The 25,939-nt window shown below is 36.4% G+C and overlaps 1 protein-coding gene across 5 annotated transcripts in view; it reads right to left on the bottom strand.

The window, feature by feature from the left end:
- Positions 1-25,939, bottom strand: part of PARG (poly(ADP-ribose) glycohydrolase) — a 60,521-nt gene that overhangs the window by 9,845 nt on the left and 24,737 nt on the right. For 4 of the 5 annotated variants that reach the window (XM_059851215.1, XM_059851216.1, XM_059851219.1 and 1 more), the window contains 8 exons: positions 25,371-25,463; positions 23,091-23,248; positions 12,253-12,332; positions 9,790-9,850; positions 9,037-9,112; positions 6,674-6,821; positions 1,656-1,734; positions 752-860 (listed from right to left, as the gene is read on the bottom strand). In XM_059851215.1, coding sequence (XP_059707198.1) covers positions 752-860; positions 1,656-1,734; positions 6,674-6,821; positions 9,037-9,112; positions 9,790-9,850; positions 12,253-12,332; positions 23,091-23,248; positions 25,371-25,463 — 804 coding nt within the window. The remainder of the gene's footprint in view (positions 1-751; positions 861-1,655; positions 1,735-6,673; positions 6,822-9,036; positions 9,113-9,789; positions 9,851-12,252; positions 12,333-23,090; positions 23,249-25,370; positions 25,464-25,939) is intronic. The other variant, XR_009487188.1, reaches the window with a different exon arrangement.

Here is a 25,939-nt window from a genome sequence, read left to right as displayed (position 1 = left end):
AAACGTGGAAGAAAAGCAAGTGGCACCATATTTATGAACTGTCCCATGTTAAAACATGAGGCACCTCCTTTTCCACCTTGACTGCACAGCTGAGTAGGATTCAACAGCACAAATCATAGGAAAAGAACTTAGACTCATAATTTAGAATCATAGAACAGCTTGAGTTGGAAGGGACCTTAAAGATTGCCTCATTCCAACCTGCCTGCCATGGGCTGGGATGCCATTCACTAGCTCAGATTGTTCAGGGCCCCATCCAACCTGGGACTGAACACTCCCAGGGATGGGGCACCCACAGGTTCCCTTGGCAACCTGTTCAAGTGCCTCACCACCCTGACAGCAAGGAATTTCTTCCTAATACCTAACTTAAACCTGTCCTCTGTCAGTTTAAAACCACTGACCCTTGTACTGTCACTATCTGCCCATATTAAAAGTCCCTCCCTGAAGCCTTCTCTTCTCCATGATGAACAACCCCAACTCTCAGCCCATCATCTGGAAGCAGGACAGGGAAGAATTACCAAAATCTATATCCAAATTTCATTTACATTTTTGAAAGTTATATAAAATACACCTTTGAATAGCACAAAGGACAAGAAATACATGTGACAATCTTTTGCTTTAACATTGGACAGCAAATCCCTGTCATATGAGACACAACTAAGAAAGAACTTCCTTAGATGAAGACAGTAACATAAAAATACTGGAAAAGGCTCTATAAACATTAGACTGCAGGCTGTTGTAAGAAGTTACTGGCCTTGTTGAGCTCTCTTCTAATTTTATCTGGACCAAACTGATCAAGGAAACGTCTGAAGTGAAATGCATCTATAGCAACAATTTCAGTGTAGCGTCGTTGCCATTCATCCCTAAAATTGGAGGGGGGAGAAAAGTAGATGACATTAGTTGTTTCATATCAGCCATATAACCCCAATTCAAAATGAGCAATTCCCTTCAGAGCTTCTCTGTTAGAAGCAGCTGAAAAGGTGAACTCAACAGACAATGGAATACTTTTTCTTTGTGGGTTGGGAATGAAAGCAGCATCAGAAATGAGACAGGCCTCCCCATAAATTTAGAAATACCCTGGCTAGACTTTGAGCACGAACGTGAAACAAATCTAATTACACAGCACTATTTATCAAGTATGTAAGAACATTGCAAGGTCAGTGTTTCTCTGTCTTCCTCCAACATTTAAATGAGAGTACACTGTGTATGTTTCTATACCAAATGAGTAATTTTCTGTATATACTCTAATGACATTGCTGGAGAAATAAATTCAAGAGCTCACAGCCTTCTACTCAGATTCATGGTATTGATTCTTATTTTGCCACACATCAGCTGCATTGTGGCATCTGAGGTATCACTGTCAAACTTCTTGTGACATTGCAAACCATAGTTCAGTCAGTATCTTAGCAAAAATGTGCATTAAATACATATATCTCGAAACTGTAAAAGATGTTGGTCTAAGAACCTACATAAGGGCAGATACCACTTACTAGCATTACTATGGCATTACTAATTGACATAGCTTTCTTAGCTTGTTGGCTCTGCTGAAGAGAGCAACATTAAGCAAATATCCTCTTAAGGCAAATGCTAGGAAAAAAGTTTTCAAATTTCTAACATTTCTTTCTTCCTTCACTTAAAATACTTATGTGGAACTTTACCTAGGTGTCTTATCTTCATGGCTCCTTGCCCAGCGGTAAGTCTCTGCATAGCCTGTGTACTCACTGTACTGCTCAGTACCTGAAACAAATTATTTTCCAGATTACACACAAAATATGTACTTTTTTTTTCACTTCACAAATCTTTGATAGGAATTACTACTTCTCCAAAAGAACATGCAGCTCTCAGAAGCAATGGGAAACAGAGAATTTGTATTTGCACCACAAATGCAAGATTTCCTTGCAAAGCTCCCTTCCACAGGTGACGAGCAGCACCACCACACAACATTACGAGTGCAGATCTACGTATGCTGCCCAGTATAACGAGAAAGGGTCAGCACAAAAAACCAGTCTGGAACATACTTGGCTGCTCTTGAAAAATTCCAGAAGGGGATCTTGGAAAGCTGTCAGAAAGCAGCTCCTTAAGGCCACCAGTAATTTCAGCTACTATGCTCAGCTATACCAAATCCTTTTCAAAGCTTTATCCCAAGATAGAGTGTATCTTAACTAAGAACAAGGATCATAACCTTTCTAAAAGGTTGCCTTTCACCTCATTTTATAGAGCTTCAGGACCTTGCTTCAAAACCTGGGCATTGCACAAATGCTTCAGAGAAATACTCCTGAAGTAATGCCCCAGCAAAATCACACCTTTTCCCCATTCTGAGCTCACAATAGCTGAGTTTCAGAAGCAATCAAAGAATCATAGGATGGGCTGGAAGGGACCCCAAGGATGATGAGTCCAACTCTTCAGAGAACTCACGACCTTGGCGTTATCGACACCATGCTCTGACCAGCTGAGCTGACTTGTTTGGAACTTCATGCAGGTATAGTTTGGCACAATTACAAACAGTAAGAGTAACAAGAGAACTGTTTAGCAATCCCTTAATTTGTGATACCAGCTATGTCTATAAATAGAATGGGGAGAAATAGGTTTTCAGGAATTGCAAGCTGACAGCATGAAATGTCTGATTACTAAGACAAGAGTACTGCCTAACTATTGCACAGATCAGCAACACCCTGAGAATACAAAGGTTTAAATTTAATCTGAGTTTTCTAATCTCTAAATAAAAATGCAATTGAAGTTGAACAATCAAAAACATAAAGCTATTAACTTAAAACCTCACTGACAAGGAAACTGGAATGTTTACCTCCAGTAGTCTCAAGCATGGGAAACAAGCTGTTAGAAACTATTTACAATGATGCAAATATGTCAAGATATTTTCCCCATTTACCCATATTAATTTTAACTGACAAGACTTATCAATGCTCATTTAATTCATCTGCCCTGTTATCCACTCATTATTTATTTAGTCTACAACATTCATCATTCTGAAGGCACACAAATCTCATTTAAGGCTATTTTGAAAAGCTGCTATGCAAAATTAGTGGGATGGTAAGATATTCCTCACTGAGTTCACTTCCTGATTAAAAAATCATCTGAAAAATGCGGATACAAAATATGCCTATGTATTCACACACATTCATGCCCTCAGACAAAGGACAACCACAAGCAGCTTCCATATTCTGAAATCAGTCTTCTAATTGAATTGCAGGCTATCAGCCTTCACTAAGACTTTTCCTGACATGAGTAAAATTCAGTTCTCTTGATAGGCTTGGTGAAAGTGTCTAAGCACAGAGCAAGAAAAGACAGATAAGGAAAGTATGTGACTCTTTTGAGAGCTCTGTTTAGAGGACAAACTAGCAAAACTTCCAGCTTGAAAAAGGAAGCATTTCCTTTGGTGTCTAAGACGGGGAAAGAAAACTCTAGGTCATCAAGATATTGTACCAGGATAGATTAAATGATAAAGTATTAGGCTGACTTTTTCAAGGTTCATTGTTTTCTTTAATTTTTATGGAAGTGTAGTGTCTGATGACAAAAGCACCAGGAAACAAACAAACAAGCAAATAGACCCATATACACACATATATCCACTTGAAAAAAAAAAAAAAATCAATACTGGGGAAACTCAAGGAAATCACACAGTCTCTAAAGTCATGTCCCAGAAACCTGAAGTTAATGAAAATCAATGAGTTTTCATAAGTGAAGCTCTGGAAATTTTTCAGACAAAAATGATTATTCAACTGGCAATACTTCTGCCTGTGAACTACTGGGATCCAAACTTCTGTTGCTGGGAGAACAGAAGCAGCATGGGATAAGCTAGATATGTTAATGTTTCTGGTCAATCTTTTTGCTTCCCATTTAAAAAAAAAATAAATAGGTAAAAAAAGGCAAACGACAAATGAAGTTCCACCAGAACTTTAAAAACAAGCTACAAAACCTAGAATAGCCTACCTAAAGTCAAAAGAAAGTACCATTCAAAAATCTATCCTTTGTGAGATTCGTAAAAGTTACAGCATCAGACAAAAAGTGAAATTGCCAGCCAAGTGTTGGTGTTCATAGGACCTCACAAATTAAGACAGATTTGCAATTATTATTAAAAATAAATATACCTTCCTCAGTCTCCATAGTCTAGCTTTACATTTGCATATGATCTGTACAGCATTATAATGTTTCCAGGTGGGAAAAATCCCACCATAGTGTTCCTCTAGTATTTCTAATGAGCTAGAAATTATACCCCTGAAGAGGCAGGACCACTAGCACTAAATAAAAAGTAGATATGAAAATTGCAAGAGTTTAGTTTTATAGTCACCAACACAAAGGCACATTTAGTGTCATAAGTGAGAGGAAGGTTCTTCTTTCCCTATCAATCAGTTCTGCCAATCCTTATCTTGTACCACCATTAGTCTTTGGCTCTCCCAACACTGGCACAATCGGCCTGCTAAATCCAGCTGAAAACCAATTTTCCTCTCCAAGTAAATTTTCCGCCAAACCAATTATCTCATCTCATCTCATTTGCTGCCTGGCTAATGTGGTCAGAAGTCTCAAAAACTGCCCTGCTAAGATGTAGTGCCCACTGGCCATTGATAGATCTGTAAATTTAAAGCAAACAAGGAACACAGCTTCATCTGCTCTTAACACTGCCTGAGGATGTGAGAGTTCAAACAGGAGAGAAAAGAGAAAGAAAGAAAAAATCTGAATGAAAACCACTCACACTTATTCACAGCTCTACCAGAAATGCAGCTGTAGGAATCTCTGGTGTTGCTGCTGACATTTCTGTAGGTAGATGTCTGTGTTGAAGAACTCGACTGTTTGCATGACCATTTTCATAGCCATTACAGCAGTGATCTTAACCAGATACTGTAAAATCACAACAAATTTAATTTATCTCCCAATTTCTTGGGCTCCACTGCAAATTTAAGCTACACAGTTATACCCATTAGGCTGCCGAGTCAAGATGCATCACGAAGAATGTAATTTATCAAAAGGATCGTGACACAGAAGAGACTTGGCTAAGAACCAAGGTGGAAAAGCTCCAGGGATTAAATAAAAATGATGGAATGGATATTTCCATTAGAGAAGAACTCCATATCCCGAATACTAATTGCAAAACACTGGAAGATAAAATATCAAGAAAGAGAAAACATTGTCACCTTTACTTGTCCATGCCAAATCACCATTTTTTGCAGGGGAATGGAAGGTTGTTCAAAACACTAATTTAGTGTTTCCCCCTAATCAGTTATTACCCAGACTGATAGCTGTGCTCTGCTTTTCCCTTCCCAAAGAAGTCTCTCCCAGAGGACAGGGCTAAAAATATGTTAATATAGTATCACATCCAAAATACAGAACAGAAGTCTCTGATGGCCAAGAACTTTTCTGACTCATTTTTTTTAAATGTAATCACAAAAGCCAATTTATCAGAAACTTTTCACCCAAAAGGCATTAATTCTGGCAGAATGGAAAAACAAAATAAAACACTGTCTTAAAAAGATTGCCAAGCATAAGACTGAAAACAAAAGATACTCTGCCCAGTACAATCAATAACTCAGGACAGAGTAAGACCTGCAAGATTTAAGCTCAAATTTCTACTGTGTATGCATGTGAGAGAAAGAAGTGCTATTGATGGATTTTTCCAAGGAATGTGTTCTAATACCTACAGAAACTCTTGACTTTCGAGACAGCTCAGGTAACTAAACCCAATATTTTTGCTACAGCAGACTGAAAAATATAAACATAGTCTATTATAATATTTACCCAGGATCTCTCTGGGTAAATATATTTTTTCTTTATAGTTGGTCGTTAGTGTAAATAAAGTCATATTATAGCACCATTTTATTTCTTCAGTCATGAAAAATGCTCATTCATGTATAGAACTGAGACATGCAGCATGACCTGGGCTGCTCCAGTTCTTAACAGTGACATTTGGTTTTTGATGTTGTTTTAATCCAGTGGATAATAAAACAATCAAAACTCTATGACAGAGTGAGAAGCAAAAGAAAAAACCCTTACAGCTAAGCTCTGGACAGACAGGACATCTCCACACACAACCCCTCAGCAACATACTGGAAAAGCAGGTTATTTTTGATGTAATTAGGAACCCATAACTAACCTACAAGTAACATAACACATATGTTAAACTTACAAGATCAAAATCCTTCAGAGACAGTTCCTAGCTTTCTACTCTCTCCTAATGGATGCAGATTTTCTACTCTTCTTCCTCCCCTTTTAGGTAATCAGAAGGTAGCTCCTCTTCTCAAAAGTGTTCAATCCCACTGATCACATCAAATATTACAAATTCAAAAGAGGAACAAAAACCCCACATCCTTTAACATAAGAGAAGCAATATCACCTAATAGCTGGAAATTGTGGCTGTTCTCTATATTGTCTATCAGCAATCTTTAGCTCAAGACAACATGTCCTCAAACACATTTACAAAGGATAAAATAAATTCTTCTGCTTGTTGTCACTTATTTTTTCTCCTTTCACTCAACATGTATGGAACAGTGTCCCTTGTGGTGTTAGCAGGGATGAAGTAGGAGGCTCTTTGTCAAATGAGGATTAACTTTTTTACCCATTTTTTAAAAATTCTTGCAGCATTTAAACATACTAAACTTCAATTTGAAATGTATTTTGTATATATAAAACCAGAATTTGATGTGAAACATTTTCTGCAAAGACTAACCTGTGATGATAAGACATTCATTGTGATCCAAGACTTCAGTGATGAGCCTTGATACAATCAGTTCTGGATTGATTAAAAACCGAATTTCTTCTTGTACTAGTCCAGCCCCGGTCACACCACCTCCGACAAAACGGTTTGCAAAATCAACCTACCAAAAATGCATTCAGGAGAGTTATGAAAGGATAAGTTTAAAAAAACTCAAACCTTTAATTACCAAATTAAATAAAATCCTGTATAAATTTCAATTATTGTGTTGAAATCTGCTGCTATCACTTAAAACTATAAGGACAGAAACTGATTAACATGATCATGCCTGTCCCTTTTTTTCCCATTCAACTTCTCAGAAAACTTACAACAAATGAGACACTACACAGCAAAAGAAATTTTGCATCTCAAACGCTCCAAATACAAGTTGTGTGGGTTTCCCTTGAAGAAACACATATTTCAGAATACAACACATTTCAGTAAATGTGACAGATGAAAACAGCACTCTTTTTAGGGCCATTGAAAAATCATTAGTTTGTCCTTTGGAAAGCATTCTGTCCCAACTGTCCACACAGAAGTGCAAATCTTTAGATTAGCACTGCTCTTGTAAATAGTTCTGTATGCAAAAAACCCTCTAATGAATTCTTCTTGAAATGTACTAACAATCTGCTATGAATTGTCCTTGAAATGCACTTGAACAAGGCAAATATTTTTGACTCTAAAGGTTTCTGCTTGAAATAGAGAAGCTCTGGACTATTTTTTGCTGCAATAGTACATATTTTGCAAATTACATTTTCATATAGACAACAGTTTTAAAAGGAGTTTGTTTATTCAATAAAGTAATTACTATTTACTCAAATTAACTGCCCATATAAATTTAATTTTTTAAAAAGTTACTTTCTCTTCCAAATACTATTAGCTTCTTACTGATTTTTACTTAGGTAGCTGATGAGAGCACAGGTACAGGAGGGGGACAGAAGTTGCTGGGGTGACATGAACACCTGTGTAGATTACAAACTGACCCAGGAGGCAGAGTCCAAAGCACACCAAGAGCCAGCCACTACAGCAGCATGTGTTCCTCTAGTCTATCCTGGAAATACCAACACATTTCAGTTGTTTAAGATTCGCTAAACTTGACTATGATAAAAAAAGTTATATAAAAACCACTCAGATGTACAGCGTACCAGAGCCCCAGAGCACTGCAACTGTGCTGGGCAGCCTCCCCTGGGCCCAACCTTGTCCCACACAAACACCCACCCTGTCCTGAACCTCACCTGAGACACATCACTTGTGGGCCCAGGCCCAGCCCTGCTGATGCCCACGTGCTCACCAGACATCTCTCACTGTCCCTGGTGCCCTGACTCACCACCTTGCCTTTGTCTGATGGCCACAGCCAGTCAGCAGGGGCTGTGATTGTCACCATCCCTGCCCACTGAGGCTGGAGTCACTGTGGACTCCTGCACTGTCCTGCGTTGGTCATCCTGCTCCCTGCTGGAGTGACTGCTCCTCAGCTCCTCATCTGAGCAGAGGTATTTTGTTTGATAGGATTTGAAATAGCCAAGAGCAATACTCCCTTATACCGAGTACAACACTAGAAAAATGGTCATTATTGAGCAATTGCTGAGTTCTTCATAATTTCAGCCTACATTTGAGGGCTCCAGTTTCATAAAGTAATGAGACATTTTAAAGTCTGAGCAACAAACATTGCAGAAAAAAAATTCTTCTCTCCTTCCTCCTCTTCCAATGCAGTATTCGTCCCTGGCTAAAAAGGTTCTAATTTTTCCTTTTTTTTTTTTTTTTTTTTTTTGTAAAAGAATTCTACAAGGCAGACCTCTTTTTTTCTTAAAGAAAAGCAGAAAGTAAACAACTAATTTGAAAACTCAAATGTGTTCCTTCCTATAGATATGGACAGGACATCCTCCTTATGAATTTCTTTTGCTGACTGCCTCCCAGACTAAAACAGTGGTGCTGGCAGCAGCAAGAAAGTCTCCTGGATCACTGACCTGGTCACTGTCTGGGGCACAAGAATAATTTTTTAAAAATAAACTGAAACCCTTGACAAGTCATCAAGATCGCAGCCTGAACCTTTTGTCTTGTCAATCTTTGATCCTGGCTTGAACCAGAAGACCTGAAGCTGTCCAGGACTTGTGATTTTCTGTCAGCCCTTTCTGTAACAGGTACATGTGCTATCTAGATGAGCTGGGGAACATTGACAATACTAAGACTGCCCATGGAATTAATTTTGATAGGTTTTTTTATGCTGCATAACATCTTGTCATTTAAGTCAATTGAGGATAAACAAGTAACTTTGTTAAGCTGGCAGACCAGGAAAGTATGACAAAAACATGAAATCCACATGAACTGTTACATGCACTTACCTGTAGCATACCTTGTCCATTGCTTTCGATGGTGCCTTCATAGGTAACATGTAATCTAGATAGTTTTTTCTGAGATCTACCATTGAGGAAAAATATTGTACAGAAAGGATCATTTCAGAAGCCCCACAAAAAACCATTCATTTTAAAACAAAATTCACCCAAACCCCAGCTGCCTATACACTTTAAACATAACATGGCTAAAAAAATTTAAAAAAAAAACAAACAAAAAAACACTGATGGATTAAAAAAAGTTTGCCTTGCAGAAACAATGTGGAAAAGTTTAACATAGTCATTTGCTCAGTTTCTCCACCTTTTACCATAAAGCCCCATAAAACCCCTATCTACACATCTGAAGTTTTAAGTATTCCTTGCTCCCCAGCAATGATGCTTAAATACTTGTGCTCATGCTGATCATCACCCACAGCTCATTACATTACCTGTCATTTCCTAAATCAATAAATGATTGGTAATATAAATTCCTCTCTTCCCCCCCCAAACAACAGCATCAAAGATATGTTACTGTTTTAAAACTTCAACTAATACTTGTTTGCTTTACAGACAAACATATGGGAAAACTCAGGATAAAAACTACTTGTGGCAATTCAGCCACTGCCCTCTGTATTTCTTCCTGCAACAGTCCAGAGCAAAGATTGTTTTCTGTAGTACTTCTCCACCTGAATCAACTCCAAATGAATGACACTCAGTTACTGTGCACTTAAGAAACTTCTTACATGAACAGGATGTTTGACTTACCTCTCCCAGTCTGGAAACTCCTGGAGACACTGCCTTGTGAATGTCACCAATCCCGTAGGTTCTACAGGCAAACCAACCCCAAAGGAAAATGTATTAAGTGTGGGAGCTTAGCCCTTAGATTATCTTAACTGGTAATCTTTGAAAACTACAAACATCATCCTTGGTCGATACCAAGAGCTTAACTTTCCTCAAGAGTGACTCTGATTTTTCCCCTGACAGCCCATGCTCTAACTGAACACAAGTAACATGAATACCAAAATATTACTTCTCTTCCCACTTTGCAGTTGGAGTATTTTAGTTTTTCCAGACCTAGGAAAAACTATTTCTTATGTAATTTTCACTTAAACAACACTCAACACTACTAGAAAGATCTAGTAGTTGAAGTAAAATATGCTGCTTTAGAGAAAAAGAGATAGTGAACCTTTAAAATCAACAACTGTTCAGTGCTAGAGAGTATTCAACCTATGGAGGGAGGAAACAGCAGCTTGTATTTCCAAGAAAGTCCAGCTATGTCAATAAGCATGCAGTGTTAGCAGAGTCTAAATCAGGCAGTTTTTAACCTTGCCAGGATGCAAGTGAAATTCACTGTATCCCAACTGAGAAAAGACTCCTGCCCTTGAGGGAAAAAGAGAAGCTGTTGCTCATTGCAGGAAGGAATGCAGTATCATCTTTTCTCCTTATTTCCCTCAAAAAAGTTCAGTTTTGCAACAGAAAGAAAATATCAACCTTATAATAGGTGATATCATCTTAATAAAATCTTCAATTAAGACTTATTTCTCAACTACAGTAAATCTACTGTGATTTATGAAAACATTGAGAACACCATGTAAAGCACAAATGCATCCTTCAAAAAAAGCCTTAAGTAGTTCAATGCTTTACTTTAAAATTTAGGTTAAAGAAAAGGTTACTTTCTCTGAAAAAAGTACATAGCTTTCAAGCATAATAATCAAGTGCTCTTTCACAAAGGAATTCTGGTATCAGTTGTGGTATTCTGCAAATCAAGCATTCACCTTTTGAGCACAAAATCTTCAGTTTCCAGTGCTCTTTTACAGAGAACTCAATTATTATTTACAATAAAAAGAGGTACAAAATTACGACAGTAACTTATAGAGCTAAGTTATTTCAGCCTTACTAATTCCTGGGACAAAAAAAAAAAAAAAAAGAATTAGAAATGGGGTATTTTAAAGGTATGATAGGAATTTTTAATTCAAGAAAAGAGCATTCAAGAATCTCATTAAATGTTATGTAAATTTATAATGTTAGGAAATCTAATATGGTAGTTTCATAAAGCATGTTCCCATCAGATTTCATATTCTCAGGGGCTCAGGGACAGCTGCATCAATTTAGGATTTGGTTTGCACAAAAACATTATAACTCAGGTATTAAAAAAAGCTGGTACACCGCATCTCTTCTCAGTCCTACACATAGATCACAAGTTACTTTTTACCTCTGAGATTTAGTTCAATTGATATTGCCTAAAGTCTGACAGCTGAAATAGGATATAGCTGCATTTATTTTGTGGTGAATTAAAATGATGAAGATGGTCTGGACCATGCAAGGGGCTTTTATATTTAATAGCTTAAATTTGTTTTGTTTTTTTTTTTAAACAAACCCTTCTAAGAAAGTATGAAGTTAATAGTAAAATGCTGACATGTAAAGAAAAAGTTCTTTAAAAAAAAGGAAATTGTAAGGGTATTGCTGCAGATCTGATGTATGCTACTATAGTAAAATCTTTCTCCCCAAAAATGCAATATATAAGCTATGGTAGTTATCACAAAAATAGATCTGTATTTGAAAACTTATGCAAATATTCAAATCTGTGTTATTAACAGAAGATCTGACTATGCATTAAATTCTCCAAGAGCAGGAGATCTCATGCCCTGCTATAACTTGTTTTATTTGAACTGGGCAAACCTAAAAACAGCTTTGCTTTGGAGCCATAGAAGGGAAAAACCTGAAATATCAACACAAGTAGGGGAAAATCCCTCAGATCTCCAAACATTACAGTCAAAAGACTAAATATGCATTCTGCAGGAAAAGTGAAGCTTGACTCAAAATCTTTAAGCCTGTGATTTTAATGGCTCTAATGGCGCCAAGTTCCCTCTACATCCTCCCTTTGATATGGTGATGGAAGCGGCTGCATGTATTACTAGCAATATATATATATATATATATATACACACACACACACAAAATGATACACACACACACATATATATATAAAGATATTTCTGTATTTCACACACACCCCATATATATTTATCAGAAAAAATAAAACAGAATGAGCTCTGGGCATGCATCATACACATGGTGAGACATGCCATTGGTATGAAAATCAGTGTACTTTGCAAGCTGTCTTTTGTTAAATACTTCCATCGTGGCTGTGTAGTCACTTCTAAATTGAATGGGATTAAATTTTTCATCTATCTGCTTTGCAGCTCAAAAAAAGAATAAAGGATATACTTTTTTCTGTGACTCTTCTAAAATAGCAGAAAAGGGTCTTAAGTTTCTCAGGCTTTCTTGGCGACCTCCCTTCAAACAACCTGAAAAACAGGAAATAAAAACAAACAATTAGATTTCAGGGACACAGTGCAGAGCTATTAGTGCTACTTGCTAATTGCAATTTGATTTTTTGTAATTATTATGCACACATTTCATTAGCTTTCCATTTAAGTACTGTACTGTAGAAAGAACACTCTAGACAGCCCCTTGGTAATTCAAGATTTTAGGACTAATGAGTTTATTGACTTCGTATATTTCTGGTGAAGATGCCAAGTGAATGCTTCTCTCACTTGCACCAATTTTCTAATACCAAGAAGTTTATTTCAATATAAACATTTTGGAAAGCTACTAGTTTTATTTGCAACAAATTGAAATGTTTAACAGGTCATTAAGTGACCAAGGGGTGAAAACATATATGTTGAGCACTCCAAGATCCTAATGTTCCCCTCCTTTTGAGCTCAGTGAGTTGCTCAGAAGAATTAATGCAACCTTGTTGCTTCCAAGAGCTGCACTGCACCAGCAGCATTTCTTAAAAGAACCTTCCCCCAACAGAAATGGCTCCATCGACCGGGCTGTTACAGCCATTCTAACAGACATTTGTAAAAAACCTAAGCATTAAAAGGAAGGATCCTTTTTTCAGCCATTACGTGAATGTATTCTTTTAAGGTTAGCTGAAATACTTTTACTGCATCATCTGTCTTCCAGCAACTTGAACACGCATTACTTAATTTCACTTCCAGCAGAGTGACAAGGCATTGTTATTGGCAACACATAATGGAATTTATCTGGAAGGAAGAACAGCAGTGACTTCAGAAATAATACCCTTTGAATAGGAAGTTTACTAAAAGATGTCTGATCCACTAAAAGGCCTGAGGACATAAGATTCCCCCCAAATAAACAGTCTAAGTAAAGCAATGACACAACATTATTCATTGGTTTCTGTGTAGTGGAATGACAATCTGCCTTTAAAACCAGAATGCTGAGAGGTGAATTAAACTAGATTCAGCAAGGAAGTGAACTAGATTTTTTTCAGCATTAAAAAATCCTTATGCTGTATACAGGCTGAAGAGATCAATTGCATGCGAAATCTACATTAAGTCACCAAGGTTAATTTTATTGGCACTTTATTCTTTGAACAGTGAATCAGGACTTTAGGAAGGTAAACTCCAGACTTTTATAGTCTATTCTAACATGGGCCTATATGCAAGTTCTACCAAGGCCTTGAGCTTGCACAGGTAAAAAGAGGTTTATAAAAGGAGTCAATGTGTGCATGTGTGTACAGGTGTTGTCTAAATTACCCCCATTCTCTTATCTGGAAGTCTCAATTCATATGAAGCCTTTAAATTGGTTCATTTATCTGTCAGCCTGACCATGCCTTTACTAATTTTTTTGCCTCTTCATATCAAAGTGACATCCTGCTTACATTGCAAGAACTCTCAGGAGAGAGTTCTTCATGTCACAAAGGCAGTATGTGATCCAGCATAAACAGCAGGCTGAGCAGGAAAGGTGCAGAACTATGCCTGAAGTAAGTCAAATCACTAAAACCAGCCATATTTGTGAATGCAACAGGAAAAGCAAGTGAGATTTACATGATTCAAAAATAGCCTTGTCCTACCCCATTAACTTAAATGTAACTTGCCATCACATGGCAAAGTTACAAACATTTTAACCTTGAATCTTATTTCTGAAATAATCAATTGGGTAAAATAATGAAAATTTTCTTTTTGAAGCAAATACTTTTAAGGATAGAGCTATATGAATGCATCACTAAGATATTAAATAACATTCTTCTTCAAGTGCTGCAACACAGATCCTACTAAAAATCCACCCAAAAATCTAAGTGGAAACCACATAATTTCCTGACAGAACCACCTAGGGCCAAAACCCATTAATTTCAATTAAAGCACTCATCCAGATGAAGTGCACTGTAAATCAAACACAAAGCACTGCAAGTCCACTTTCAGGTGAAGTAATTAAAATCTTAGTGGCAACTGCATATGTAAGCTTTGTACAGGATGTTCTCACTGCCATGCAGTAACTTCAATTTATCAGCTACAGGAGCTGAGAAAGCCTCCAGGACTGATCACCAAATTCATCTCTGGCTCTCCAGCCACGCCAGGGGAGTAGCAGTGTTAATCAAACAGAAAACCTCCCCAGAGATACATTCAGGCATTCAAGGCCAGAGATTTTAAAACATAAGAAAGTAGATGTGTGAACTTTGTGCTTATGACTTTATAGATTGTTAAAGACATTGTGGCTAAATGAAAAATCTTTCCTAGCAAATATTCAGACACTTAATTGTTCTGAAGAGAAATACAATACATGAGAAACAAAATACTAAAAATAGTAAGAACTATTATTGAATGAATACTAGTGAAGTAAGCATACATTAAAGTGTGCTTACTTCACTTAGGAACTGTCAGTAAGCATAGAGTAAAGCTACAAGGCAACAGTTCACACCATTTCAACAATTATTACAAAAACATGTACAAGCCTTTTCCAAAAAATTCCAGGGTGGAAAAAGAAGCATTTTAAAAGTGCAATCAATGTTCTGGTTTTTGTAGTCTTGACTGTCAACTCAAAACTATCATATTTGCAACCAACATTTCAACCTTCTAAAGCTGGAGTCAAAAGTTCCAAAGAACCTGTTCCCACTCCTTCCTTGCTGAGGCAAGTGGACTTTAAACTTGCAAAGAACTTCAAAGGGTGTACTGAAAATGACACATGAGAAAAATTATTTAAGAACATTAAGAGCTTCACAAAAGTGACCTTGGCTTGCATGGAGTTTACTGGGGAGAATTTGAACCAGTTTAAGTAAACAGCTCCCAAACACACTGTTTCTGATTAAGGTAAAATTAAAATACAGTATTTACCTGTAAAATTTAATTTCCAAAATTGCTCCCCCGATGTTACTCTAAGAACTGGCTCCAGCAGGAGCCATTACAATCACATGATTTAATGTCCCAGTTCAATAATTTCCTAATGATATTTCCATACCCAGGCTGGGCTTCCTTTGAATGTTTCTTTTCAAAGAGAATAATCATGTCTTTACATTGAAGTTGGAAACTATTGTAAGACCCAGAAAGGTGTACACACTGTAGCAATATGCAAAAATTTGCAGTATGGATCATACTTCAAATAACAATTCCCATTCATAAATCCATGGCATTCCATGGGTACTCTTTGCAGAAGTGTGGATACACAATTTTGTACTTGTGACCCCTAAAATTAACCATTTGTACTGTTTCCTCCACTACCCACAGGCACTAAGAAGTGTCTTTGTCTTTGCTACTGGACTTAAAGAAACTTTAAGTTGTTTGATTATTGTGTTGTTTCTAATATTTTAGTGTGATCTCACTAAAGATAACAGAACATCTGAACAAGTACAAAACTTTAAACTAAAACCTGATCTTCTCCTACAAATAGAAGTCAAAGAAGGACATACACAGAAGTCATATGGGTAGATGAATTTCACCCAGTAAAGGGACTGAGCAGGGGGAAGGATGGACAATTAAGGCAGAAATGAAAATACTGGATAAATGTTTCCTTCCACCTCAAGAACACAGTTAATCACTAAACACTTTTAGTCTAAGGCACTAGATGACAAAATCCTTGGAAAAGAGAATAAACCAAATATCTTGCTCTTTCTATGTTGCTCTATTTCAAGCCTATGCTTACCAGATGTATATATAGATGTAGGGGTGGAAATAACATACTTGAAGAATGTTACTGTCAAACTTTATTACCATTCATATGATTGAGGGCTATTTTGATTAAGTGGCTAAGCATCCTCAATAGGAACCACTGAAATTTCAGGTTGATACATAGCGCCCTAAAGGAAAAACTAATATAGTATTGAATGGTCCAATAACCTCATCATTTAGGACTGCATTAGTTGCAGTGGGGAGCACATAAGAAGCATCTCTTCCATCTTTCTCCTGCAATTCCCAACCTCTTGGAATAAAAAAAGTGGAGCTCCAGCAACAAACAAGAAATACAAAATTTTCTTTTTCAAAACCAGTATGATATTTCTAATGAAGAATTTTTTGAGCTTTGACTTCTAATACTAAGCACAGCTTATCAAATCCTTTTCAAAAGGATTGTCTCTCAGTATGATTTGACATTTTTTATTCAATTGTGCTCAAGGCAACATCCACATTAAGGACTGCCTATAGATATTAGTGCATTAAAGGTCAAGCAAAGCTGTGTGCATTAATGTGCACAGAGAAAAAGGAGACCACCATGTAAGATTTGGAATGTGTCTAAAATTATGCGTGCTTATCACACTATTGCATGGGACAGACAACAATTTCATTCTCTAAATACATGAAAGCAAACCTGTTTATCATATAGGAATAACTGAAATTACATTAATTACCCATATCCTTTGCCTCAAGTGTTTTCTGAGAATGCTGTTTTGTTGAGTATTTATTGGGTGGGGTTCCTCCCGTACAGAAACATTTATCTGCCTTTTAAAATTGAGTTTTAAATCTCTAAAGCCTCACTTCAGTGAATGAGATAGGAACAGTCAAGGACTTTTCATGAAGAATGGAGCTGCAACAAGTGTTTCATTGCTATAATTTATGCTTCTCTTCCCAAGGGAAACAAACTACACTATATTTTGGGAACAGCAATACCCCAGAGATCCACTCTGGTCTCCAAAGTAGCCCAGGGGATGTGCGAGGCAATCCACTAGGCTGAAGGAAGAACATATTTTTGTCCCATTCATTAAATTAAAAAAAACATTTTGAAGTAGTGGTTATTTCATCTTTATCTCATTCTTTCTAAATTTTTTTCATGTTTCATAATGCAATATATTAGTAAAATAGCATATGTATGTAACTCCTAAGTAAATAAATAAAAATACATTGGGGTCCATGCTCAAAAATGTTTTACTGATAAGTATGTGTGATCAAAAACATTTCGAGATAACTGCCCTAGACAGCTTTAAATATAAATAGCCAAACATAGATAATGCAAGAGGAAGAAACCTTGACAAATTTAAATGGGATATTCTTATATCCAATATAAAACATAAACCCTTACCAGAAAGTCCTGCAGTCACTAAAAATATTTTAAATGAGAATTAGAAGGAAAACTATTCATTATATTACAACTTTACTTTATGAAATTCGGACTTAATGGAAATAAAAAGCAGAATATTCCAAATGAGAAATGTCTTCCAGAGAGATGAAAGGCAGGCAAACTGACCATCCCTCTGACAAAACAGAAGGAAATGCCACTGTCCATATCTTGCATTTCCTGATAGAAAAACAGAGCACAACCTCCCACAAGTCAGGTACAGCAACCTTGGCTCTTTTGTGGTGCCTGGTGTGTGGCTCTTCCACTCAATACAAATTCTATCTGTCTGTATTAAAACGGCCTTCCTTCTCTGGGCTTATAAAGGACATCATTCTAGAGTTCACTAATGTCCTTCATATCAAGCAGGAGAAAAACAAAACATTCAATTCAATATTCAACCTCATAGGCAATTTCTTATTTACTGTGATATGTTATAGGTACAAGCTGTCATCATCTGAGAAGTTATTTAAGAACACTGCACTATTCAATAACCTTATGTTGAATTAGAATTTCATCTGTAGATAAATAATGACTTTTAAGATGTGTGTAAACAAAAAAATGGAGCAATGTAATTTTTTTGGGAAACCTAGATGCAAAAAGCTCTCAGACACTTGTATACTCACACGTCTCTTCTCTGTGCTTTTCATTTTGTCATTCTGTTTATTGTGGCAAGCAACTTGGTGCATTATAAATCTGTTTTAACAAAAGGTTTTGGTGATTTATGAGTCTTAAAATGCATCAGGTTGATATCTGACCTTGATGAAATGATAAGATGTTAACTGCAAGTACTCAACACCAGAGAATAGTGGGGTAAAATGTTTTACCCAGGGGAATCTAAAACAAGGGATGACCAACAGCATGGTACAACTAAGTTCTGGACTACATGACTATATTTACTAAGCTAAAAAACATTCAGATTCAGTACTGTTTTAATCACTATAGCAAAGTAATTATGCCAGATTTATAAATATAGTGTCCTTTTGAAGTTGTCTATTTAAAGAGTGTTTCCACATTTACCAAACAAAAATGCTGATTTAAATTTTTTACAAAAAATTATACTCAAAGTAAAACATCCAAAGCTAATCACTTCACATGCCCAAAGCAGGCATAACAGAATGAGTTTTGTAGGATCAGCGTCCTTTAACTCAGAAAACCTAGAACCACTTATCAGAGGAGCAATACATCTCAGTCCAAAACAAGCTCTCACAAAGTCATTAGATAATCTATTCCCAAGAGAATATTCATTAGTGTTATGAAATTGATGTTGTTTATGGAGAGATAATTGCATTACTGGTAAATTAGATTTCAATTCTCTTGCATAAATGTACCATACAGTTTCCCATTTCCTTTCATATATTATATATTCCATAAAAGAAATATATCTTAACTAGTGTGTTTTTTCCCTCATTTCCAATCACTTGAAATTACTTTAAAGGTTTGTTTGATAAAGATGAAGAAATTCAGTCCCAGTGGAATACTGGTGGCTTCAGACCAGAGCATGCACTAAGATATGTGCCAGAAGATTTACCAGGCTCATGCTGTTAAGACTTTACTGCCTTAGGTTATGAATTCAAGCCCAGTGCTTTTAATGGGAGCTATTGCCTCTTCAGTTTAACCATAGAGTTTTTGAACAAGGAAAATGGAAGAGTTCTTCTAACTTGACATAACAGCTAAAACAGACTTGCAGCAGGTCAAAGACACAGCAGAAGCAAAGCAGGTCCTTGGCAAACCTGTGTCATTTCCAGAACACTCATTCAATATTGCAGACATTTTTCCTCACATTTTGCTTTCATATATAACCAAACTAGACAGTTTCCTAAATTAACAAATTCTATAGTGTAATTACAACCATCACCACAATCAACTATTTTAAACTCTGCAACCAATATCATGATGTAAAGAGTCAATGAAATTCAGGCTCTACATTCAACTACAATGCAACTTCCAAGAAAAATACATCAATAAGGTAAATAAAATGGCCAATTCAATTATTTCTTTCTTTTGTGATGGGTTATTTTGGAATAAAGCTGCCCAATCTAATGTCATCACATATATTATAGTAGTGTTTTTAAAAAGAAAAACTGAACACTCTAAATTTAGCTTGATATTTTGAACAGAAGCAATATTTTATGCTATTTAGTAAGATCTAATGTTTGGCCACTGAATGGATGTCATTCTCCCTACTCAAATTCATAAATATTAAAGTTGTAATTAATTCCTTTTTATCAACTACATTTGAAATGAATTATCTTATTAATGACTTAAGACTCATAATAGGCTCATCCCTGCCAAGCAAAAAAAGGAAGAATTCAATTAAATTACTGAGTATTTAATTATACACAGGTGACTTTCAGTCTGTAGCAAGATAAGAAGTCAAAATGGACAGCCAGTGTCAGTGTCAACACACACCATTAAACCATGTGCTTCTATGTCAAAAGTCACATTGATTCTCCTCTGATTTGGCAAGACTAACAGCAGGAGAGAAGTAAAGCATAGATGATGTGTGTTAATCCTAACACATACAACAGCCGCCTTCCTCACAATCAGCTGCACTTATGTCTCTATGAGTTTTAAATTTTAAACTATCTTGCAGTCACTGTCTTGTTTTGTCAAACAGATTTTTACATTGGAAGGAGTAGGGGTAGAACTTACAATATGATAGTTAACCGCACATAAAAACCTAAAGCAGGGAGAAGACTGGGAGGAAAAAAGGAACATATCAGCATTTAAATGTAAAAATCATAACTATTTTATAGTGTATAAAAAGGTACTAATGATTAAGCCTGCATAAAGTGACCTGACAAAAGACTGCAGTGTAAAACCAAAAACACAAGAAAATGTACACAATTGTGTTTCTAGCTTAGAAGTTGCAAATTTCAGTTTTTCAGTTTCAGAGATTTGAGGGGCAGAGTGGGAGCCTTTTGTATGAATGTAGACAGGTCATGGATAAAGGAATGGAGGAACATCACCTTTTCTAAAGAAAAGCCCCTCAAATGCTAGCATCCCTGCACTCAGTAGTTTGGCTTTATTAGGGAACAACAGCAGATTATTTTTGATACCTTAAGAACAAAGTCATTCATTCACAGTCACGTAGCAAATGAATTATGATGAGGAAAGAACTAAGTCTGAAAAAAGCAACAGACCATAATACTGTGGGGACAAAAGGTTGATTGGTGAACAATCTGTTATAACCATCCCTAAGCAGACAGACCAGAGTAGCAGCCTCCAAAGCCTTTACATCAAAACATTTTTATAAGCAGGGAAAAAGTCACAAATATTTAACTTCAGTCATTGCCTCCTGCCTTTTGAGTACATCCAGCTTCCCAAAATGCCTTTCTTAAGAAGCTGAAAACACACACTGCAGTGAACCAAATCCTGTCATCTTGACGAGTCTGAAACAATAGCTGAAAACATGACTGTTCACTCTGTCCTTGCTACTAAAGAATAACTTTGCAGGGCAGGAAAATACAGGGTTTACAGGAAGGAAAAAAACCATAAGATACTATCTATCCTCCTTCTCCCCTCTCATTTTAGATTTTAACTAAGTCAGGTTATATACAGTAGCAGAAAACTGTACAGTCTTGTAGTACTCTCTCCCTTTTGTTTTTATCCTACCAGTCTCCCACTCTCACCAACATATTTTCTCAAATTTTATCCACTGCCTGCCACACTTTGTATTCTACTTCGCTAATCTGCTTATTATCAAATTCAAAATACAGAGGGTGTAGAAGTGTGGATCTGGTGCAACAAATGGTTAAGTAAAAAAAGGAATGGAAAAGGAAACTGCACTTATCTAACAAATGCATAAATTGGCAAACACTGAGGAAGAGACACTTTTAATCCTTAATAACCAGAGGACATTAGCTTCCTTTTTTTTCTCCACTTTGGCAACAATATTGAAATAAAAATGGAATTCTCCCCAATGTGACTTGAAGCTGGGGAATTGCCTTGTGCATAATGCAAAAGGAAGGCCTGAAGGTTGTCTGCTCTATTCCCCTTCTAAATAACATTGTGGGACCTTACCATGATATCACCAGGCAGCCAAGTCAGAAAACAATGTTGGACTGACTGGAACAGAGCAGAAAATTCTGAACGCTTAATATTTTATACTGGTCATTCTTTGAGTCCATGGCAGGAAAATACTTACCTAATAATTTGCCAAAGTTTTTTATTTAGAAGTAGTTTGCAGTATTATGCCCTGAGTCAACCACAAGTAGTGCACTCTAATACTATCACCTTACATTGCTCTGCAATTATCATAGAGGAGCATATGAATTTACTCCAGCTTTTTAACATCATTTTATTCTATAGTTGGTAAGAAATTGCCCAACTCACAAAATTTAACTCCTTGGTTTATATAATGTTTAAATTACAACAAAAAAACAGTAGCTTAATGTTCTTTAAAAATACCACAAAGTACAGCTAGAAGTGTGCAGTCAAAGAAAACTCCTTCCCGACCTTTCACTCTCCTCTTTCAATACTCTGAACATCAGTATTTTTAATGCACCAATGGTACTTTTCATTGACTTGTTCTTAAGAACTACTGGTAGAAAAATACATTGAATTGTACAGCATGATAATGTCCACCCACACTTCTGTAACCCACTGCACTCTTGGGATAACCACCCAGACAGTGACCCTGGTCCCTCCTCTGAAATACACAATATGTCTGTGACAGCCCTTAATGGCAGCAGCTGCCAAAACCATCATTAGTGCATTGGCATGCCTGACAATTTATTCTGAGAAGTCCTAGTCCAATGCAGCTCTCATAATACATGCAGCCAAGTGTGCTGGATCACAGGCAGCACGGGTTTTGTATTTCATCTCAGCTGTCACAGCACATACACTACATCTGATAACAGTAAGGAATAAGAAAAACTCTAGATCAATAATCTATCCAAGCTTCAGCCTAATAAACTTAAGGTTGATCTACACTTGCATGCAAGTGCCAAAAAACGATGAACCTATATTTCTAATCTACAAGTCCATGTGAACCATAATATTCTGCAACAGAAAATGCCTCCATCTACTTCCCACTATTAAAACTGAGATAAGCATATTTAAATTATAAAAAAGATGTGAAGAAAAATTTATAATCAAATCTGTTTGTAAGTTAGCACTAAGAAAAAAGAATAAATGCTTGCTTAGACATCAGAATATCTTTAAGCAAATTCTTATTGTGGCCTTCTTAGACTAACTTGCAGCAAAAAGAAAAAAGTTAATTTTAACATGCAGTTCTACAACTGCCTTAAAATAATGGTATGGATGCTGAAGAATGAAGTCCTATTGATATGACTTAATGTGCAGATCACCACTGATGACACAGGAGACAACAGAAACGTGGCTGGGGAAACACCAATCTTTAATTTAAATACACACAGAACACTTGAAGCAGAACTAAAATACACCATTTGCAGATGATTGGCTTATGAGGAGGCAGGGAATTGTATCAATCTAATTATGCCAGAGCAAGAGTGTATCTGTGCATGCTCATGCACAAAAGAAAATTTGAAATATTGATCATATCTTCCTGTGCACAAGATCCTTTCTTATGTAGATGCACAGTTTTATTTCCCTTAGAGTTAATAGGAAAAAAAGGACAAAAAGCAAACTACTGAATTTAGTGACAGAAACATGAAACAAATGAGTTTCTCCCCTAAAGGACAATAATATTTCCATGGCAAGTTATCAGGCTCATTTACTGCTGAGTGCCATACCTGTTGAAGTTAATGTCTGGATAACTGGAATACTCAGACTTCATCTTCGCATTGCGACGTGGAAAAGTACAGAAAAAAGCATTGGCCAGAAAGCTGGAGATCTGCTCCTGGGACATTGTGATGGAGTGATTCATCTTTTGTTTCAGCAGAGGTATTGGCTACCAACAAAAGAAATGAGGGGGAGGAAGGGGAAGGGGAGAAAGGAGGGAAGGAGAGAGAAGAATAATTAGCTTACCCTTTTTGAAAGAAAAAACAGAAGTACAAAATTATATTTGTTATATTAGAGCAAGAGTAATTTAGGCCATTGGTAAAGCCTTTAATCAGCAGCACTGTTAAAGTCAAGAACAGTTTATTCAAGACAATTCAGAAAGGGCTTGCCTGGCAAACTACAGATTTCTAATCAATAATAAAAAGATCAGGAAAGCACAACTTATCAAACACAACCATCAGGAATGCAGAGGGGAAAAAAAAGATGGGATGTTGCAAATCCTGGGCAATGTTAAAAACTGAAATAAAAATCCACTTTCAATAGCTGTATAGTTAAGACCCCTCAGGGAATGCTTTCAGCTACAATAAGCTTGCTTTGGACTTTATAAAGAAACAAGGAAGTCATGCTACAGATCATAACTCTGACTTGCTTTGAATTTTTTTCCATTCTACTTGAAGAAGTAACACTGATGGTATATGTAGAAAGTGTGATTATTCAGTCTTTTATAATTAGAATGAACAAAGAGCTCAGCTTCACTTTGGTCTTCAGTTTGAAGTTTTATTTTACTCTGGTCAGTGTTTCCTTAATATAAAAAGAAATAAATGGCTAGAGGGAAGAAAGAACTCCCCAACTTGAAGCATTATACATCTTTCATTTTATCAGGCATTAGCCTTCTAATTTTGAGCTTTGGCTCAAAACATTCATGGTATTTTATTTTTTTAATTATGTGTTAACATGAAGCATGGCAGGGGCACATCATTCTGACTGCTGAGTCCAGTTACCATTACGATAAACCCACTTCACAGGAGAAAGAGAACACAGTTTTCACCTGCTTCCAAAATTCTCAGCCATCATCATTAGCCTAGCACCAGCACAGCTACATTTTCATCCTTCTAGTTGTGAATACAGAAACTGCTGCTGATTTAGACTGCTGAATACCCAGCCCTGTTTACTCCAGAAAACAAACAAGTATTCCTTTATTCTTATAACTACTACATTCACATTCACAGAATCTCATTCTGTCTTCTGGCTATTTAATTAACAAGCTTTATTATGATGTCTGAAGTCACACAGCTAGAGGGGGAAAAAAGCCTGAGAAGCTCACTCTAATAAGTTCTACAAACCTATAAAACCAGAATATTTTGGCTAGTGTTATATTGGAACAAATTTATCTTTATGTCTAGCCAAAAAAATGAGTCTGACAGAGATCTTCACAATTTACATTGCCTAGCAGTACATGACCTCTAACAGTCTTGCAAATCTTGTGCTTCACTGGTGTTCAGAAACTTCATAGCATTTTCAAACAACTTCCCTCAGTGAGTTACCAGCAAAAGAAAAAAAAAAGTAAGTAATATTCATAGCTTGAAGTTATGTATATACTTCAGGATTCTTGCAGCATAAAAAAGTAGGGAAAGATTTTTTTTCTGCTTATTCCCTAGAGAATAAATTCAGAAAATAGTAACAAGGAAGTTTACAAATTGTTGTCACCCTTCTAATATGTTACCTACCATACATCCTCACTCACTTGAGCAGCCCCACTCACTTTTATCAGCTTTGCTCCTTACTAAATCCCATAGCATTAATACAGAATTAGTTAAGGTTTGTACGTGTGCAAGCTCTAAACAGAATAAAGTCTGTTCCCAAGTAAATGAAAGCTGTATAAAAATACCACTTCTATGATCAAAAAAATTCTAAAATAAAAAATTAGATTGGATTGAAATAAAATATTGAATCAGATTATTCAATTGTTCCAGTTTCTAAGGTTGATTTTATAACCTGATTTGTTGTGTGGTCATTTCATTTAAGAAATGCAAGAAGAAACATAGAAAGGAAAGGGTTATTTAAGTTCAGGTTAAAACTATGACAGTGAGATTTACTTGTTTTTGCATTCTATTACATAATTACAGATGTGTATTGTCCATTCTGCTCCTTAGGTCTCATCTGCCTTCAACACAAAAATTACAGCTTTTATTAAGAACATAACATGACCCTGATGTTTTGACCTTAGCCATCAGCTGCAGTTTGCAGAGAAGTGCTCGGCCACAGAGCACTTGCTAGCTGGGTTTGCTTACCTGGGTGCAGATATTAGGGAGACAGAGTGCCAGCTTGACCATATCAGGAAGAATGGACTGGAACAGATGTTGAGCCTCTGCATCTTCAAGAACCTGTTAAAAAATAAGGAAAAAAAAGCTTTTTACCTCAGAAATAACGATTGAATTAGATGTTTGTGAAAACAGGACCTATGCAAAAGAAACAAGAAAAAAACAGGTCCTCTTAGCTTCATTCCAAATCTGTAAGACTTTCACAGGAGTGCCTCACTGAATTTACCTTGCAATAATGCACTGACTGAGATACACAAGTCTCAAAAGTTGCAATTAAGAAAACATGTTACCAAATGCCCTTTAAAGAAAGCTTGAGTAAGTTATCATTTTATTCTTTCCAAGGCAATGAACCAAATTTTCATCTGAAAAAATCACTTCCTAACCACAGAAGTACTGGAATAATTTACTCAAATTTCATATTCAGATCATAGTCCAAGACACGTACCTGTGACATCCTCCTATAAAGGACAGATAAAATGCACTCCTGGCTCAGATCAGGGGGCCTCTGCAGCAGCAACAGAAATCCTATGCAAGAGGAT

Source organism: Haemorhous mexicanus, chromosome 7 (assembly GCF_027477595.1).
Source record: "Haemorhous mexicanus isolate bHaeMex1 chromosome 7, bHaeMex1.pri, whole genome shotgun sequence".
In the NCBI taxonomy this organism is placed as follows: Eukaryota; Metazoa; Chordata; class Aves; order Passeriformes; family Fringillidae; genus Haemorhous; species Haemorhous mexicanus.
Note: the sequence above shows the minus strand (reverse complement) of the source record. Positions and strands in the feature narration are given on the sequence as shown.